This window comes from Pogona vitticeps, chromosome 1 (genome assembly GCF_051106095.1).
Source record: "Pogona vitticeps strain Pit_001003342236 chromosome 1, PviZW2.1, whole genome shotgun sequence".
NCBI lineage: Eukaryota > Metazoa > Chordata > Lepidosauria > Squamata > Agamidae > Pogona > Pogona vitticeps.
In genome coordinates, this window is record NC_135783.1 from 249,666,997 (window position 1) to 249,682,220 (window position 15,224).

Sequence of the window (15,224 nt, forward strand, 5' to 3'; positions counted from 1 at the left end):
AATGCAAAAACAGGTGATACCTTTATTGGAGCACTAAAAATACCTAGCAGCTAGCTTTTGATGATAATTCATCTTCATCAAGCTTTGCACCAAAATCTTCTGGGTTGTTCAGAGAGGAATATATTAGAGCCCCAAAGTTATATGGACATTATTCGTGTCATGTGTTGTTTCTTAGGGTGAGTCCAGAGGGAGTCTGCAGATGGTTTGGGGGGAGGTTTCAAACTCCTCCCTAGGCAGCAGTTTGAAATTCATCTCCGAACTGCTTTTTCGTAAAGTGCTTCTTCCAGTACTGCAAGATGTAATGATAGCTCCCAACCTGGATGACTTTAGAAGGGGATTAAACAAATGTATAAAATATAGGGCTGTCAGTGGCTTTCTCCAGTATCAAATATCACACACTTCTCAATATCATCTGTGGGAAATTTGGGCAGGCACATGCTCTTGGACTCATTTTCTGGTTGGGACTACCCTATAGAAGCTGCATGTCAAATGTGTGAACAGAACACTTACCTGGATAGACTTTGCCCCTTTCTTTGGTCTGATTATCTAGCATGGATTCTTACCTCTCTATTGAAAAATGCACAAAGCCAAAGGGAGAGATACTTTACCCCCTCTCCAAAAACTGTACTTTGACAACATTCACAAGAGAAGCAGACTATTAAAAATGAAAAATTCAAGAGGTATTGTATTTTCCATGCCCAGAATGGTTCACATCAAAATGAAAGTACAAAAGAAATACTAAAATTTAAGTAATGCAGTAAAAAGAAAAACAGATAAATGCAGTAACTTAGAAATAAATGGTCAACCATGCCAGATACATGCTTGTAGAAATAAAGCATTCTAAATAGGTGTTCAGATGTTAAATGAACACTGGGGAAAAATCAAAAGATTTGACAAATTCTCAGATCCCATTCCCATTCACAACATAAGGTGCAATATTTTCTTTGGTTTACTGAAAAGTTTAGATGCATGCACAAACATACAGCAAACAACAGAATACAGAAAATGTCACACCTATAGAGCTGATGAACTACTTTAAAAAGAACAATGGTTACTGTTATCTCAATAGGTTAATTTATTATTTTCTACTACTGTACTTTTATTTGCAAGGCCCTTCTATTTCCTACACAGAGTATTAACACAAATTCTATGTTCTGTGCTGGAAGATACCACTAATACAACAAGTCCCTTCATGGATTGCTGCCTTGTCGTGGCAAAGGGGCTCGAGTAATTCAGAGAAGCTATGGGTTAGGCCGTGAAGGACACCCAAGATGGACAGGTCATAGTGGAGAGTTCTGACTAAACACGATCCACCTGGAGCAGGAACTGGTAAACCACTCCAGTATCTTTGCCAAGAAAACTCCATGGTCAGAAACAAAAAGGCTAAAAGATATGACGTTGGAAGATGAGCCCCTCAGGTTGGAAGGCGTCCAACATGTTACTGAGGAAGAGCGGAGGACAAGGACAACTACAAGTATGTAGCTCCAGAGCTAATGAAGTGGTTGGGCCAAAGCTGAAAGGATGCTCAGCTGCAGGTGTGCCTGGAAGTGAAAGGAAAGTCTGATGCTGCAAAGAAAAATACTGCATAGGAACCTGGAATGTAAGATCTATGAACCTTGGGAAGCTGGATGTGGTCAAACAGGAGATGGCAAGAATAAACATTGACATCCTGGGCGTCAGTGAACTAAAATGGACAGGAAGGGGTGAATTCAATTCAGATGATTATCGTATCTACTATTGTGGGCAAGAATCCCATAGAAGAAATGGAGTAGCCCTCATAGTCAACAAAAGAATGGGAAAAGCTGTTCTGGAATACAATCTCAAAAATGATAGAATGATTTCAATACGAATCCAAGGCAGACCTTTCAACATCACAGTAATCCTGGTTTACGCAACAACCACCAATGCTGAAGAGGCTGAAATTGACCAATTCTATAAAGACTTACAACACCTTCTAGAACTGACACCAAAGAAAGATGTTCTTCTTCTCATTATAGGTGATTGGAATGCTAAAGTAGGGAGACAAGAGATAAAAGGAACAACAGGTAGGTTTGGCCTTGGAGTTCAAAACGAAGCAGGGCAAAGGCTAATAGAGTTTTGTCAATAGAACAAGCTGGTCATCACAAACACTCCTTTCCAACAACACAAGAGGCGACTCTACACATGCACATCACTGGAAGGGCAATACCAAAATCAAATTGATTATATTCTCTGCAGCCAAAGATGGAGAAGTTCTATACAGTCAGCAAAAACAAGACGTGGAGCTGCCATGAAATTAAGACTCCTGCTTCTTGGGAGGAAAGCGATGACAAACCTAGACAGCCTCTTAAAAAGCAGAGACATCACCTTGCCGACAAAGGTCCACATAGTCAAAGCTATGGTTTTTCCAGTAACGATGTAAATGGGAGTGAGAGCTGGACCATAAAGAAGGCCGACTTCCAAAGAATGGATGCTTTTGAATTGTGGTGCTGGAGGAGGCTCTTGAGAGTCCCCTGGACTGCAAGGGAATCAAACCTATCAAATCTAAAGGAAATCAACCCTGAGTGCTCGCTGGAGGGACAGATCCTGAAGCTGAGGCTCCAGTACTTTGGCCATCTCATGAGAAGAGAAGACTCCATGGAAAAGACCCTGATGTTGGGAAACTATAAAGGCAAGAGAAGAAGGGGACGACAGAGGACGAGATGGCTGGACAATGTCACTGAAGCTACCAACATGAGTTTGACACAACTCCGGGAGGCGGTGGAGGATAGGAGGGCCTGGTGTGCTCTGGTCCATGGGGAAACGACTAAATACGAACAACGTCGAGCATACCATTACAGGGCAGTGATAATTATTAATCATGTGCTAAAACTTTTTATTAAATAAAGGTCTGCAGTCCTTGCGACGTGACCCCAGTCGGTCTCCGTATTTGAGCCACCCTCCTGCGGGACGAATGGCCGCTATTGCGGGGCCTACAATGCTGTGGCAATGTCTATGGTCCGATGCGTCCATACACGGCAGGGGGCGCCCGAAGGAGGTACAGTAGGAAGAATTTTGAAGGTTCGCCCAGCCCGAGTGCAAAGTGGAGGCGTTCGAGACCCGTGTAGGTCGCTGTTGCCATGGCGACCAGCAATGTACGTCGTATGTCCTTAACCGCCGCCCCCCCATTCCCACAGGGCGGAATCGAGAAGTGATGCTACGCTATGCAAGGCGATACGGTACCCGGCATGCTTCACGCCGAAGGTGCCGGAAGTGACTGTGCATTTCCGGCGGCCCGGCCTCACTGTTTCTGTTGCGCTTCAGAGTCACCGCGCGGTCTTTCCCGCTGACACCCTCCCCTCACCCGGCCCGGCCATGAAGGACGTACCGGGTTACCTACAGCAGAGCCAAAGCTCGGGGCCCGGCCAGGCCGCCGTGTGGCACCGCCTGGAGGAGCTCTACAACAAAAAGTGAGCCGGCGGGGAGGGCTGGCCGGGAGCCGCGGCCGCAGAGAGGGGAGGGAGAGAGGGGAGGGAGGGAGGGAGGGAATGGATGGTCGCGCGTGGCGGACGGGCGGGCTTGAGGGCGGCTGGACTCCGCTTTTGTCTTTCCTCCGGACGCGTCGGTGCCCCCCCCCCCCGTGTATTGGGGAAGCAAGCGGAGGAGGGGGCGGCTGGAGGAGCTGCCGCTGCTTGAGTCTGTCCTCCCTCCCTCCCCCAATCCGGTCCAGGCACACGTTTGATTTGGGCTTTGGTTGCTGCTGCTCTTTCTCTCCCCCCTTTTAGCCGAAAGAATATTGCTCTGTCAGGTCCTGCTCCCCTGTTAAGTTTTCCTCAGCCCCGGAAGCGTTGGTTGCGTTGGAGAGCAGCCGTTCAGGCAGACTTTCTTACGTTAGAAGTCGGACTAAAGAAGGAACCCTGTGCTTAAGTCCTGAAAACCAGTCACAAAGCAAAGTGCACTAAATGACTCGTGCTGAGAAAAGCTGCTGTGCAGCCAGATGCTTTCTAGGGTTAAGAAGATGTCTCTTCAACTCACAGGCCTCATGTAATGTCTGCTTTGGCCCTTAGAGGGATACAGTTTCTAATTTTAAACTAACGCAGTGCATCTCACTCTGGAAGACTTTTCTTTTTTGGACTTTTCTACTTTCTTTCTAAATTCAGATCTTAGGTGCCCTGATTCAAGCTGGGGTAAATGTAGGCTTTTGAAGTATCAAACAGTTTCAGTTGAAATTTGGTGCTGACATAACTGCCCAAACCTAGTTGGCGTCATGCAAAGGTTTCTTTTTTAAAAAATAAACATTTTATTTTGTGTAGATGCATACAGTTAAGTATTTGTTGTGACCTTTTGGCTACAGAGCACCTCTCTTGCTCTTTGCAGAGTAACAAGTGTAGGAGATTTTTCCAACTTTTTACATTGGCAACATTTCAGCTCTGCAAATAGATTACTGAAATACTCGTCCCAATGTTGGTGTAATTCTGGTGTAGTGTTAACTTTAGAATGCATCCCTCATTGCTGTAAAAGAGATATGTCCATATTTTTTCCATAGCAATAACAAAAAGCCATCCTTTTTGGCATAGTTCCAAATGATAGTTTACTAATAGTGTTGCTTTAAAAATAATTCCTATTTTTGGCCATGAGGGTGTGTTTCCTGCCACAGTGAAAAATGAGAGAATGCTTTATGACCTTAAGGATTGATGTTAAAATATTGTGCAGTGCTCAGAGATGTACTGTATTAGTAAATATATAAACCTGCTGTATAATGAATCAAACCATTGGCCTATCTACTGTAACTGACAGAAACATCATCCATTCAAATAAAGATCTTTCTTAGCCTACCCACTTTAAGTGATTAACGTTTCTAGATAAACTAATTTTGTCAGTTTCCTGTTTTAACTGGCCCGTTCTGCTGGTAGAGTATACTTGTTTTATAATTCCATTTGTTGATATTACTCCCTTTCTTCTGAGGTGGATCTTTTGTCTCTTGTAGAAATAGTTCTTCATGTAGTGTGGCAGCTTCCTTTTTGGAGAATTCTGGGACTTGGGAGTCCAGAAGAATGGCAGACCTCTTCTAGCTTTTTCTGATTTGCATATTTGTCAGTACTTCTGTTTTCCATTTTCACTAGTGTATCTGTTTCTGACTTACAGATTGTGGCACCAGCTGACTCTACAGGTCCTGGACTTTGTACAGGATCCCTGTTTTGCCCAAGGAGATGGACTCATCAAGGTATTCTCATTAGTGTTGTCAAAACTGTTATAATGGTAGTGGGTTGCATTTGGATTATTCCTATTTGCCAGATGTCTCGGTATTGTCACAGTAAAAAGCATTCTTCAGTAATGTAGGAAAGCAGTCAGCTTCTTAAGTGTTGGAGAAGATGGAATAAACACACCTTCCTAGTCATTTATTAACACGGTAGGGCCTTTATCTGCAGGGGATTGGTTCCACAATCTACTGTGGATGCCTGAAACTCATGGACATGAGGGAACCCATATATTCTGCATAGAAGGGCAGGGGGCAAACTGCAGATAAGTAAAACTGTGGATACAGGAGTTTACTGTACTAATATTGCTGGTATCCTAATATTAAGTAAGTTCTAATTGTTTCTAAAATTTCCAGGGGATCGCCATATTAGTCTGCTGCAACAAAACCAAAGAACCTTGTGGCCCCTTAAAGATAAACTAGTTTTATTGTACCTGTTTTCATACACTGCAACCCACTTCATCAGGTGCAGCTCTTCACTGTTGTAATGTGAGCTCACAAAGATCACAGTGCTATTTTTAATCTAAGTGTAATGTCAGTACATATGTTGATATAAAATGAAATGTAATGGCATTATATCAGTGTGAACAGTTAGAGGCTTCTTGGTGATGATGCTTCAGCCTGGATTTGCTGCATCCAGTAGAGATTGAACCAGATGCTTTACAAATGCTTCCGTGACCTTGTGCACCACATATAGTTGTGATCCCTCTACTGATGGAAGGTTTTTGATTTAGTACAGAGCAAAAAGAGGGGAGCTGATTTCCTCCGCACAAATTTTTCTGCATTTCTCCATTCCTCTCCCTTGTGTTACACACTGTTCCAAAGACATCATCAGTGCTTTGGACTAGGTTTTCTGAGGTGCAGATTGTAGCAGACACTCTACACTCATAAAAACCTTTGCCAGATCAATGAACCTTTTACCCATGGAGGCATTTGGTTATAACCCAGTGGGCTACATCCATACTTGTGCAGAATAGAATTTCATATACTGTGTGATTCTACAAATTCCTTCTCTTCAGCCCCCCCCACACACCCCTGAAAGTCTGCTCTTACTTGATTGGACAACCCTTCAGAACACCATGTAAGTTGCCTCTGGGGCTGCAGAAGAATAATCTATAGAAAGTATCCAGTCCCTTCCTAGGTGGAAAAACTGCTGGATCTCAGTTCCTTATACCAGTGAAAAGAACAGTTCAATTCATGGAAGATGATGTTTGAAATCAGCCCAATGGTTCTGTGATAATGTGTGTGTAAATGTATCAGGTTACAATGCTATTAAGACAGTGTGTTCCATCATAATTCAGTTTGTGAAGAATACTACAGTTTAAACTGTGCTAGATTTGAGTACTTAAATACTATGAGAGCCAATGTGGTATAATTTATAAAGTGTCAGACTAGGGCTCAAGAGATCTGCACTCAAATCCTTGCTTAGCCATGGAAACTCACTGGGCATGCCACTGTTGAAGGCACTCCTTAAATATCTCATTTACCTTTCAAGCGCTATTAGGTTCACTAAAAGTCATAATTGACTTGATGCCACATGACACACACAAGCACATTCAGCTTTCTGGAATTCCTTTGAAAAATGAGTATGGGCTTATATTTGTCCATTGCATTAGATGGCATTTTCCTATAAGAACATAGATTGTTTTCTCAGATTTTTGTTTTATGCTGTTCTTCCTCAATTATTGCTTTCATTGTGTGTTTTACACTGGTCTAGTGCTAGCAAAAAAACAAACAAACTTCAGTTGCATGATGGCTTCCTGATGTTAGTATGACTGAGACTGAGTAATCACAAGCTTTGCTAAAGTTTTTCTTTTTCTTTGATTTTCAGTTATATGAGAACTTTATCAGTGAATTTGAACACAGGTAAAAAAATCGAGTGCCTAAAAACTAAAAATAAATACATATAATATTAAATGCCTTATAATTCCATTTGTTCATATAACTTCCTTTATTCTAGGGTGAATCCTTTGTCCCTTGTAGAAATAATTCTTCATGTAGTGCGGCAGATGACAGGTAAAGTATGATTTCTTTCTTTTTTTCTTTTTTCTGCTATCGTTTCCAGAACAGAGTGGTTCAAAATGGAATCTAGCAATGGGGGTCTTCATAAGTTCTTAAAGCAATTGACCTTTTCAGACTTGAGAAAGAGGAAATTACATTTTTAGCTTTCTGGATATTGATAGTCTTGAACTTATCTAAATATGCATACTTCTATCACATAGCATTAATGTAAATGCAAAATGTCTGACCCTAGGAATTCTACAGATACGTCTATTTTGACATTTCACTTTCCTCACTGTACTGTAGAGACAAATGGAATAATTAAATAAGAGATTGTACGTTAATGTGAACGTGAGATTTCCTCTGCCTTTGAACATTAGACCATAAAGTCTTTGAGATCAGAGGCCTGAGGAAGCATCTCATCATTCATTGTTTCTGGGAGTAGAAGGAGGGAACATGCTTGAGTTCTCCTGCTCTTGTTTTATTCTCAGGTGAAAAATAGCATGCAAGCAGGCTCTTAATTCTAAGTCTTTTGTGAAAGAATCCGGCCAGAGATTATATGAACCTCATTGTGATTTTGCTTGTACCTCTTTAGATCCTAACGTGGCGCTTACTTTTCTGGAAAAAACCCGAGAAAAGGCAAGTATGTGTGATAGTTCTGTAATTAATATATGATCAACTGAGATAGAATGGTTCTCAATACATTTAAATTGGTCAACAAATGTTACTTCATTCTCTGTAAGTAAATGATCAAGGACAGAAATGAAGGTACACCCTTTGCCAAGTGTTGCTGACACTGCTGTGCTGCATCAACCAGGCACTAGTTGCCTGTAGTAGCTGTTTTGTAATATGGAATTTGCATTGTTGCTGCAGGTGAAAAGCAGTGATGAAGCCGTGATTCTATGTAAAACAGCCATCGGGGCCCTGAAATTAAACATTGGTGACCTACAAGTCACAAAGGTGAGAAAATATTTATATTTGTGCATTAATATTGATGAAACTTTATGTGACTGTGGAGTATCAAATGGTTTTTGCAATTCTTATGCTACTCTTAGCTATTAACATAAATGTTTCCTAATGCATAGTGTTCAGTTTTGGGCATTATAGGGACTGTAATAATAGCATTTAGGAGTTAACTATTATTTATTCCAGAAATTAAATATTCCTGATTTTGTGACAGAGGATGGGACAAACTATTAGACTGTCAGTCACATCACAAGATTCTGTAACATGGTTATGCTTCAAGAGAAAGGGCGTCAAGCATGGTGATACGTAGATGCAGATAAAATACTTCTAAAAATTAAAAATTGGTATTCTCTCTGTTTTCTTTAGGAAACCATTGAGGAGGTTGAGGAGATGCTAAATAATCTTCCTGGTGTGACATCTGTTCACAGCCGCTTTTATGATCTCTCCAGCAAATATTATCAGACAATTGGGAATCATGCCTCTTATTATAAGGATGCATTAAGGTTCCTGGGCTGTATAGATGTCAAAGATCTGCCAGGTAGTTCCTGTTTTTATTTCTATGTTGCGCTTATTTTGTCTGCTAGATTTATAGAGTTACATGCCATGTGGAGGTAGACTTCTGTCAACCCTATTGTTAGAATTCTTAATTCTCAGAAGAGCAGGCCTAGTAAAGAAGAATTTGTATGACAATCAGAGGTTGTTTCCAGTTTTGGAGGCATAGCTGTAAGGCTTAGAAATTTCAGTATGCAGCAAAACTTAGTAAATTGAGGTCTGTGCCTGAAACCCCCAAAGTTAGAGCTGAACTGAATAACTGTTTGGGACTTTGTGGGATGTTATGTCACATTACCTTACACCTCTTTTTGCTCTACATACTTAAAATATTCTCATCTCTCACCCAGTTAGCAGTCCAGTGCTCATCCTTCTTGTTCTATCCTGTTGCTTGAGAAAGTATTCCAAATCAATTGAATGTGCCTCTTTACACTGAAGCAAGTCTGTAAAATACATTACATTCTTTTTTTAAAGTGGGTTGAGGAATTTGACATTTTTCTGTCTGAAATGTTCGCAGCTAATTTTGTTTCTTTATAAACATACAGACGTATACATGCACATGTGTAGTAAGCTGGAAATACTCTTAATACATTTCAGTACACAGGTATCATTTTGAGGTCTCACTCAAAATGATACCTGTGTAGTGAAATGTGGGGTAAATGGCAGAACTGTCTCTTGATTAAGACAATTTTCTTTTTCAGTGGCAGACCAACAGGAAAGAGCCTTTACTTTGGGGTTGGCAGGACTCCTTGGTGAAGGAGTCTATAATTTTGGCGAATTGGTAAGTAGAAATGTATTGGTTAAATTACTGTGCTTAAAGATTCAACAGCTGTATCTCAATGTGCTGCCTCATTTTTGTCCTCAGCTTATGCATCCAGTGCTGGAGTCTTTGAGAGACACAGACAGACAATGGCTGATTGACACACTTTATGCCTTCAACAGTGGGAATGTGGAAAAATTCCAGGCTTTGAAGTCAGCATGGGGTCAGCAGGTGGGTGGTTGATGTGATGACTTTAGATGACTATTGACTTGCATATACTTTGCAAATACATTTTTCATCTATACACTGGAAGGATTAAAATTTGAAAAAGATTTCCAGGCTTCTTGTAACAGAAGTGTAAGTGAAGTCTGTAAGCACTTGTGTGTTATGCAAACTCACATCTTCCCATCTTTTGACAGTGTCCTCCAAAGGCTTAAGTGTCTTGTTATTGATGCGCTCCTGGAACTATAAAATTAGGTTGTGTACCTCTAATAGGCCCTAGTGCTGTACTAACTTCCATTTGTGCTTTCTGGTTGTGGCGGGCATTATGTAAATAGTTGCTAATTGGTAATTATTATTTCCTTTTGTGACCTTCCAAGTTTCTGAAGTTCTTTAAAAGTTTAGTCTTAAACATTCCTTCCCAAAGGTGGTGACTGGTTAATTAGTTTCATTGGCTGCATTTAGAAGTGTTAAATGGTTTATAGGTTTTGTGCAGGGTTACAGCTACGGTCTTGATGACACAAAAGCAAGAAAACTGAAATTAAGTGCTTTTTGCACACTTTACCTGGTGTTTGCATCTTACTAGATTAAATGCAGCTTTTGCAGTAGCTAAAGTTCCAAACTGTCATATTTTACAGCCAGACCTAGCTGCAAATGAAGCTCTTCTCCTGCAGAAGATCCAGCTGCTCTGCCTCATGGAGGTGAGTAGCAAAAATGCTCCACTGGTCCCCACCCATTTAATGTAGAGCTCTTGTGACCCAGAGTGTTTGTGTGAATGGTAAACTTTCATCATGACTCCTCACTCAGGCTTTTAGTAGGTAATTTCTCATAAGAATTTGGCAGCTCCATATGGCACCATGTGACCTTCTGTGTCATTAACTCTAGGCAGTATTTATTTATTTATTTATTAAATTTATACCCCGCCCCTCTAGACCATGTCTACTCGGGGCGGCTTACAACATAAAATGTAGTGACAAAGATCTAAGAATAGATGGTCCTATTGGGTAACTGAAACATTTGTCTCTTACTTTTGTGAAGAAGCAGATAACTGTTTTATGTTACAAAGCAACAAAAATTATCCCTCTGTCCATTGTAGAAACAATGAAAGGTGTAGTTTACATGCAGGAGTTTACAAATGCATGAAAGCCACCACTTAGTATTCAAATAACCTATGAGGTTTCTGTTATCTTGGCATATACTGTAAATGGCACATTTTGTTTTGTTAGTTTCCTTACAGCAAAGCCTAACTTCTCAGACCTTAAGACATTTGCTGTTTAAAGTCTGTCTGAAGTAGACTAGGTGGCGCTGCGGGTTAAACTGCAAAGCCTCTGGGCTGTAAGGTTGAAAGATCAGCAGTTCGAATCCACATGATGGAGTGAGCTGCCGTTGCTTGTCCCAGCTCCTGCCAACCTAGCAGTTTGAAAGCATGTAAAATGCAAGTAGATAAATAAGTACCATCATGGTGGGAAGGTAGCAGCATTCTGTGTCTAGTCGCGCTGGCCGCATGACTATGGAAACTGTCTACAGACAAACACTGGCTGTTATGGCTTGGAAATGGGGATGAGCACCACCCCCTAAAATCAGACATGACTGGACAATTTGTCAAGGGGAACGTATTCACGAAGGCTTTCACGGCCGGGATCTAATGGTTGTTGTGGGGTTTTCGGGCTCTTTGGCCGTGTTCTGAAGGTTGTTCGTCCTAACGTTTCGCCAGTCTCTGTGGCCGGCATCTTCAGAGGATAGCAGAGAGACTGGCGAAACGTTAGGAAGAACAACCTTCAGAACACAGCCAAAGAGCCTGAAAAACCCACAACAACCATGTCAAGGGAACCTTTACCTTTAGTTTTTTAGGATGAAGTACCTTGGACATTTTTCTTTCTTTAGATAGACATCTATTAATTACATAAATTTGGAAATGATTGTTACTTCTAGGTATTCTTTCGCAGTGTCTTTTACAGTATCTCTGACAACAAGTATGTGCTATCGTTTTGTAAACTTCTAGTTTTGTAGATAAGCTCTTGCATAGAGACTAGTAAGAAAGGGGAAATGATTCTGATGGCTTTTTTGCAAAATGTCCTTTCCTTTTTCAGTCCAAGTTACTTTTAACACCCTTTTTTCTTCATTGCAGATGACTTTCACCCGGCCAGCTAATCACAGGCAACTCACTTTTGAGGAGATTGCTAAAAGTGCCAAAGTCACTGTAAATGAGGCAAGTTGCATTTGGGGTGACTGTATAAAGGAACCGAGTGTTTGGAAGGCATTGAGTATATTAGTTCATTGTTCTTGTTGTGTGCTGTCTTCCATTTTACCCAAAAGTTTTCATTTTAGATAATTGTATTACCGTATTTTTCGCTCCATAAGACGCACCTCTCCATAAGACGCACCAAAATTTTAGGAGAATAAAACAGGAAAAAAATTAATCTGTTTTCTTCCCCTAAAAATTGGTGAGCATTATGGAGAGATCCGTCTTATGGAACACACCCTAGGACCCTTTGGAGGCTCACCCAGCCTCCCCCCCAGAGGCCAGAGGGGGCGAAATCGCCACCTTCTGGGACACTTCTGAAGCTTCCCAAGCCTCAAAAGAGTCCCAGAAGGTGGCGATTTCACCCCCTCTGACCCCCGGGGGGGCAGGGTGAGTCTCTAATGGGTCCTAGGGTATGTTCCAGGACCCTTTAGAGACTCACCCTGCCCCCCGGGGGTCATAGGGGGTGAAATTGCCACCTTCTGGGACTCTTCTGAAGCTTCCCAAGCCTCAAAAGAGTCTCAGAAGGTGGTGATTTCACCCCCTCTGACCCCCGGGGGGGCAGGGTGAGTCTCTAAAGGGTCCTAGGGTGTGTTCCAGGACCCTTTAGAGACTCACTCTGCCCCCCCAGGGGTCAGAGGGGGCGAAACCGCCACCTGAGACTCTTTCGAGGCTTGGGAAGCTTCAGAAGAGTCCCAGAAGGTGGCGATTTCAGCCCCTCTGACCCCCGGGGGGCAGGGTGAGTCTTTAAAGGGTCCTAGGCTGTGTTCAAGTGAGCCTTCCAGGACCCTTGCGCCGCTCCTCCCACCTGGAAGCTGGCGATTTCGCCCGCGCTGGCCCCGTGGGGGGTGGGAGGAGCGGCACAAGGGTCCTGGAAGGCTCACTCGGACGCTTGCGCCGCTCCCCCCCCCCACAGGGCCAGCGGAGGCGAAATCACCATGGAAGCTGGCGATTTCGCCCGCGCTGGCTCCGTGGGGGGGGGTGGAGGGAGCGTCGCAAGTGTCCGACTGAGCCTTCCAGGACCCTTGCGATGCTCCCCCCACCTGGAAGCTGGCAATTTCGCCCGCGCTGGCCCCGTGTGGGGTGGGGGGAGCAGCGCAAGGGTCCTGGAAGGCTCACTCACCCTTGCGATGCTTCCCCCCCCCACGGGGCCAGCGGGGGCGAAATCACCGCCTTTGCTCCATAATTGCCGCCTTCGCTCCATAAGATGCACAGACTTCCCCTCCACATTTTTTGGGGTGTGTGTGCGTCTTATGGAGCAAAAAATATGGTATATTTGGCTCAGTTATGTTTCCAGACAGATATTTACAGAGGCTATTACCTTGATCTTTTGCCATTATCTATTTATTAGCTGCATACTTTCTGAATTGTAACAAATGTTCAGACTGTTCACCTTGTCTGGGATCAATCTGGTTTCTTCTGAAGTCAATAGAGACTTCTTTTGTCTTCTACAGGTGGAACTGCTAGTGATGAAAGCCCTTTCTGTGGGTTTGGTAAAGGGCAGTATTGATGAAGTGGATAAAAAGGTTCACATGACTTGGGTCCAACCACGGGTGTTGGATTTACAACAGGTAAAATACCCCTTGGATGACTTGCAATCTTGAAAAAGGGAGGTTACTTTGCAAAAACAGGAGGGACTGTATGTAAAGGCGTTGATAAGGCTAATCATTACCTTATTTTTATGTGTTATATTTTAGTATTTAAATAGAGCTTATGCCAGCCAGTGAATGAAAAGCTAAGGGAGTAAAAGTCTTTGTAAAAATATTGTCTCCTATTGATTTCACTGAGAAGGAAATTTCTTATAACATACGTTGGTGAGGGGTCCATTCATGGGCCTCTTAATTGATGGCGGAGTTTGGAATACAGATCCTCCCCCACCCAACTCACTCTGCCCCTGCCACGCTCTGTTTGGCCATAATGCCAGCCATTGAGGGGGGAAAAAGTGCTGGCAGTTCCTTTGTGCCAGGTAAAGTCTATACATGGGCTTCTAGAGTCATAGATCTTTTCTCCTGTGGAAGAGGGAAGTGGAAGGTCACCACCCCTGTTGCAAGGTGGAAGAGCAGTTAGCATTGCTGATTAAATGTTGGCTGATGCAGGACACTGTTTGAAAAAGAATTGGTTGCTGGTTATCCTAGCTGAGTTTTTATTCTGCTGTGCTTCAATTACAAGAGTGCTTGTGGATTTGTTTTCTAGATAAAAGGCATGAAAGACCGCCTGGAGTTCTGGTGCACAGATGTGAAGAGCATGGAAATGTTGGTAGAACACCAAGCCCATGACATCCTGACATAGAGGACCTTGCACTGGCTGTGCGAGTATCTTGTACTGTTGCTGAAACTGGCGGTGCCCTGACCACTGACTCTGTACTGAATTCTATTAAAAGGGGGGCTAGGGGAGGAGGGGAAGAACTGCTTTTTCTGATGCTTGTACAGAGGACTAAGTGGCCTTTGCTGTGTAACCCTTTGGTGCTTGGAGTCGGGAATTCCCTCCTATGCGCTAGCGTTTGATTAACACTCTCCCCAGGAAGCTCCCACCCTGCTGCCACCGAAGGGGGGAGTGAAGGAATTTAATGATGGACTAATCTGTCTTGGTGTGACACTGTTGTGCAGCAAATACTAGGGGGCTATGCACTAATACTGTGGAGGAGGTCACTAGACCGACGGGGTGGCAGCAAAACTTCCATCTTGTACTTTGTGTGCAGGAAGGAAGGGGCAATTTCTGCCATTGTCAGGCATTCCTGGTGGACATGGGGGGGGGGGGAGAGCATGAACTTCTCTCAACCAGCCCAAGGGCAACATAAGTGAAAACACTCGCCTCTTTCTCCTAGCCCCCATCCCACATCTTGCAGAAGAAGAAGCTGCTCAATCCCATCAATGAGTTTTCCAAGAATAAAGTCATAAAATTTAGTGGAATTTTTTTTATATATATTCTCTTTGGTTTGCTCTTGTCTTTTGCGAATTTTTGTCCAGAAGTGTGCTGCAGTAAAATACTGCTGGAATAAACTTCTCTGCCTTCCCTCTTGTGCAGTTCTGTTGGTGTCCAGAAGGAAGGGTTAATGTAGTCTTTGGCTTCTTTAAAGATGAATAAATTTTGGAATTGGAGTCATAGAAATGCAGGGGTGGAGGTCACTTGAGAGTCATCTAGTTTTAAAAAAGTGAGGTCTGCTGTTAATCTTTTTAAGTAGTACAGTGGGGTCTCGACATACGAACGTTTCGACTTACGAACCGTTCTCATAGGAATATATGGACTCGACTTACGAACTTAGATTCGAGTTA

General features: G+C 42.8%; 1 protein-coding gene across 1 annotated transcript; it reads left to right on the forward strand.

Moving 5' to 3' along the window:
* Positions 1–3,215: 3,215 nt before the first annotated feature.
* PSMD13 (proteasome 26S subunit, non-ATPase 13) lies at positions 3,216–14,964 on the forward strand. The gene is made up of 13 exons (XM_020806980.3): positions 3,216–3,428; positions 5,104–5,182; positions 7,047–7,081; positions 7,176–7,231; positions 7,812–7,855; positions 8,090–8,176; positions 8,549–8,720; positions 9,433–9,512; positions 9,597–9,722; positions 10,349–10,411; positions 11,839–11,919; positions 13,407–13,523; positions 14,146–14,964. The coding sequence occupies exons 1-13, from the start codon at positions 3,334–3,336 to the stop codon at positions 14,239–14,241; spliced, it is 1,131 nt and encodes a 376-aa protein (XP_020662639.1). The 5' UTR covers positions 3,216–3,333; the 3' UTR covers positions 14,242–14,964.
* Positions 14,965–15,224: the final 260 nt, after the last annotated feature.

What these genes read in the sequence shown, in the direction of transcription:
- PSMD13 (XM_020806980.3), top strand. Translation starts at nt 3,334, where the DNA reads ATGAAGGACGTACCGGGTTACCTACAGCAGAGCCAAAGCTCGGGGCCC. An exon ending in TGTAGTGCGGCAGATGACAG is followed by an intron (nt 7,232 to 7,811) that starts GTAAAGTATGAT and finishes GTACCTCTTTAG; the next exon opens with ATCCTAACGTGGCGCTTACT. An exon ending in TGGAAAAAACCCGAGAAAAG is followed by an intron (nt 7,856 to 8,089) that starts GCAAGTATGTGT and finishes TTGTTGCTGCAG; the next exon opens with GTGAAAAGCAGTGATGAAGC.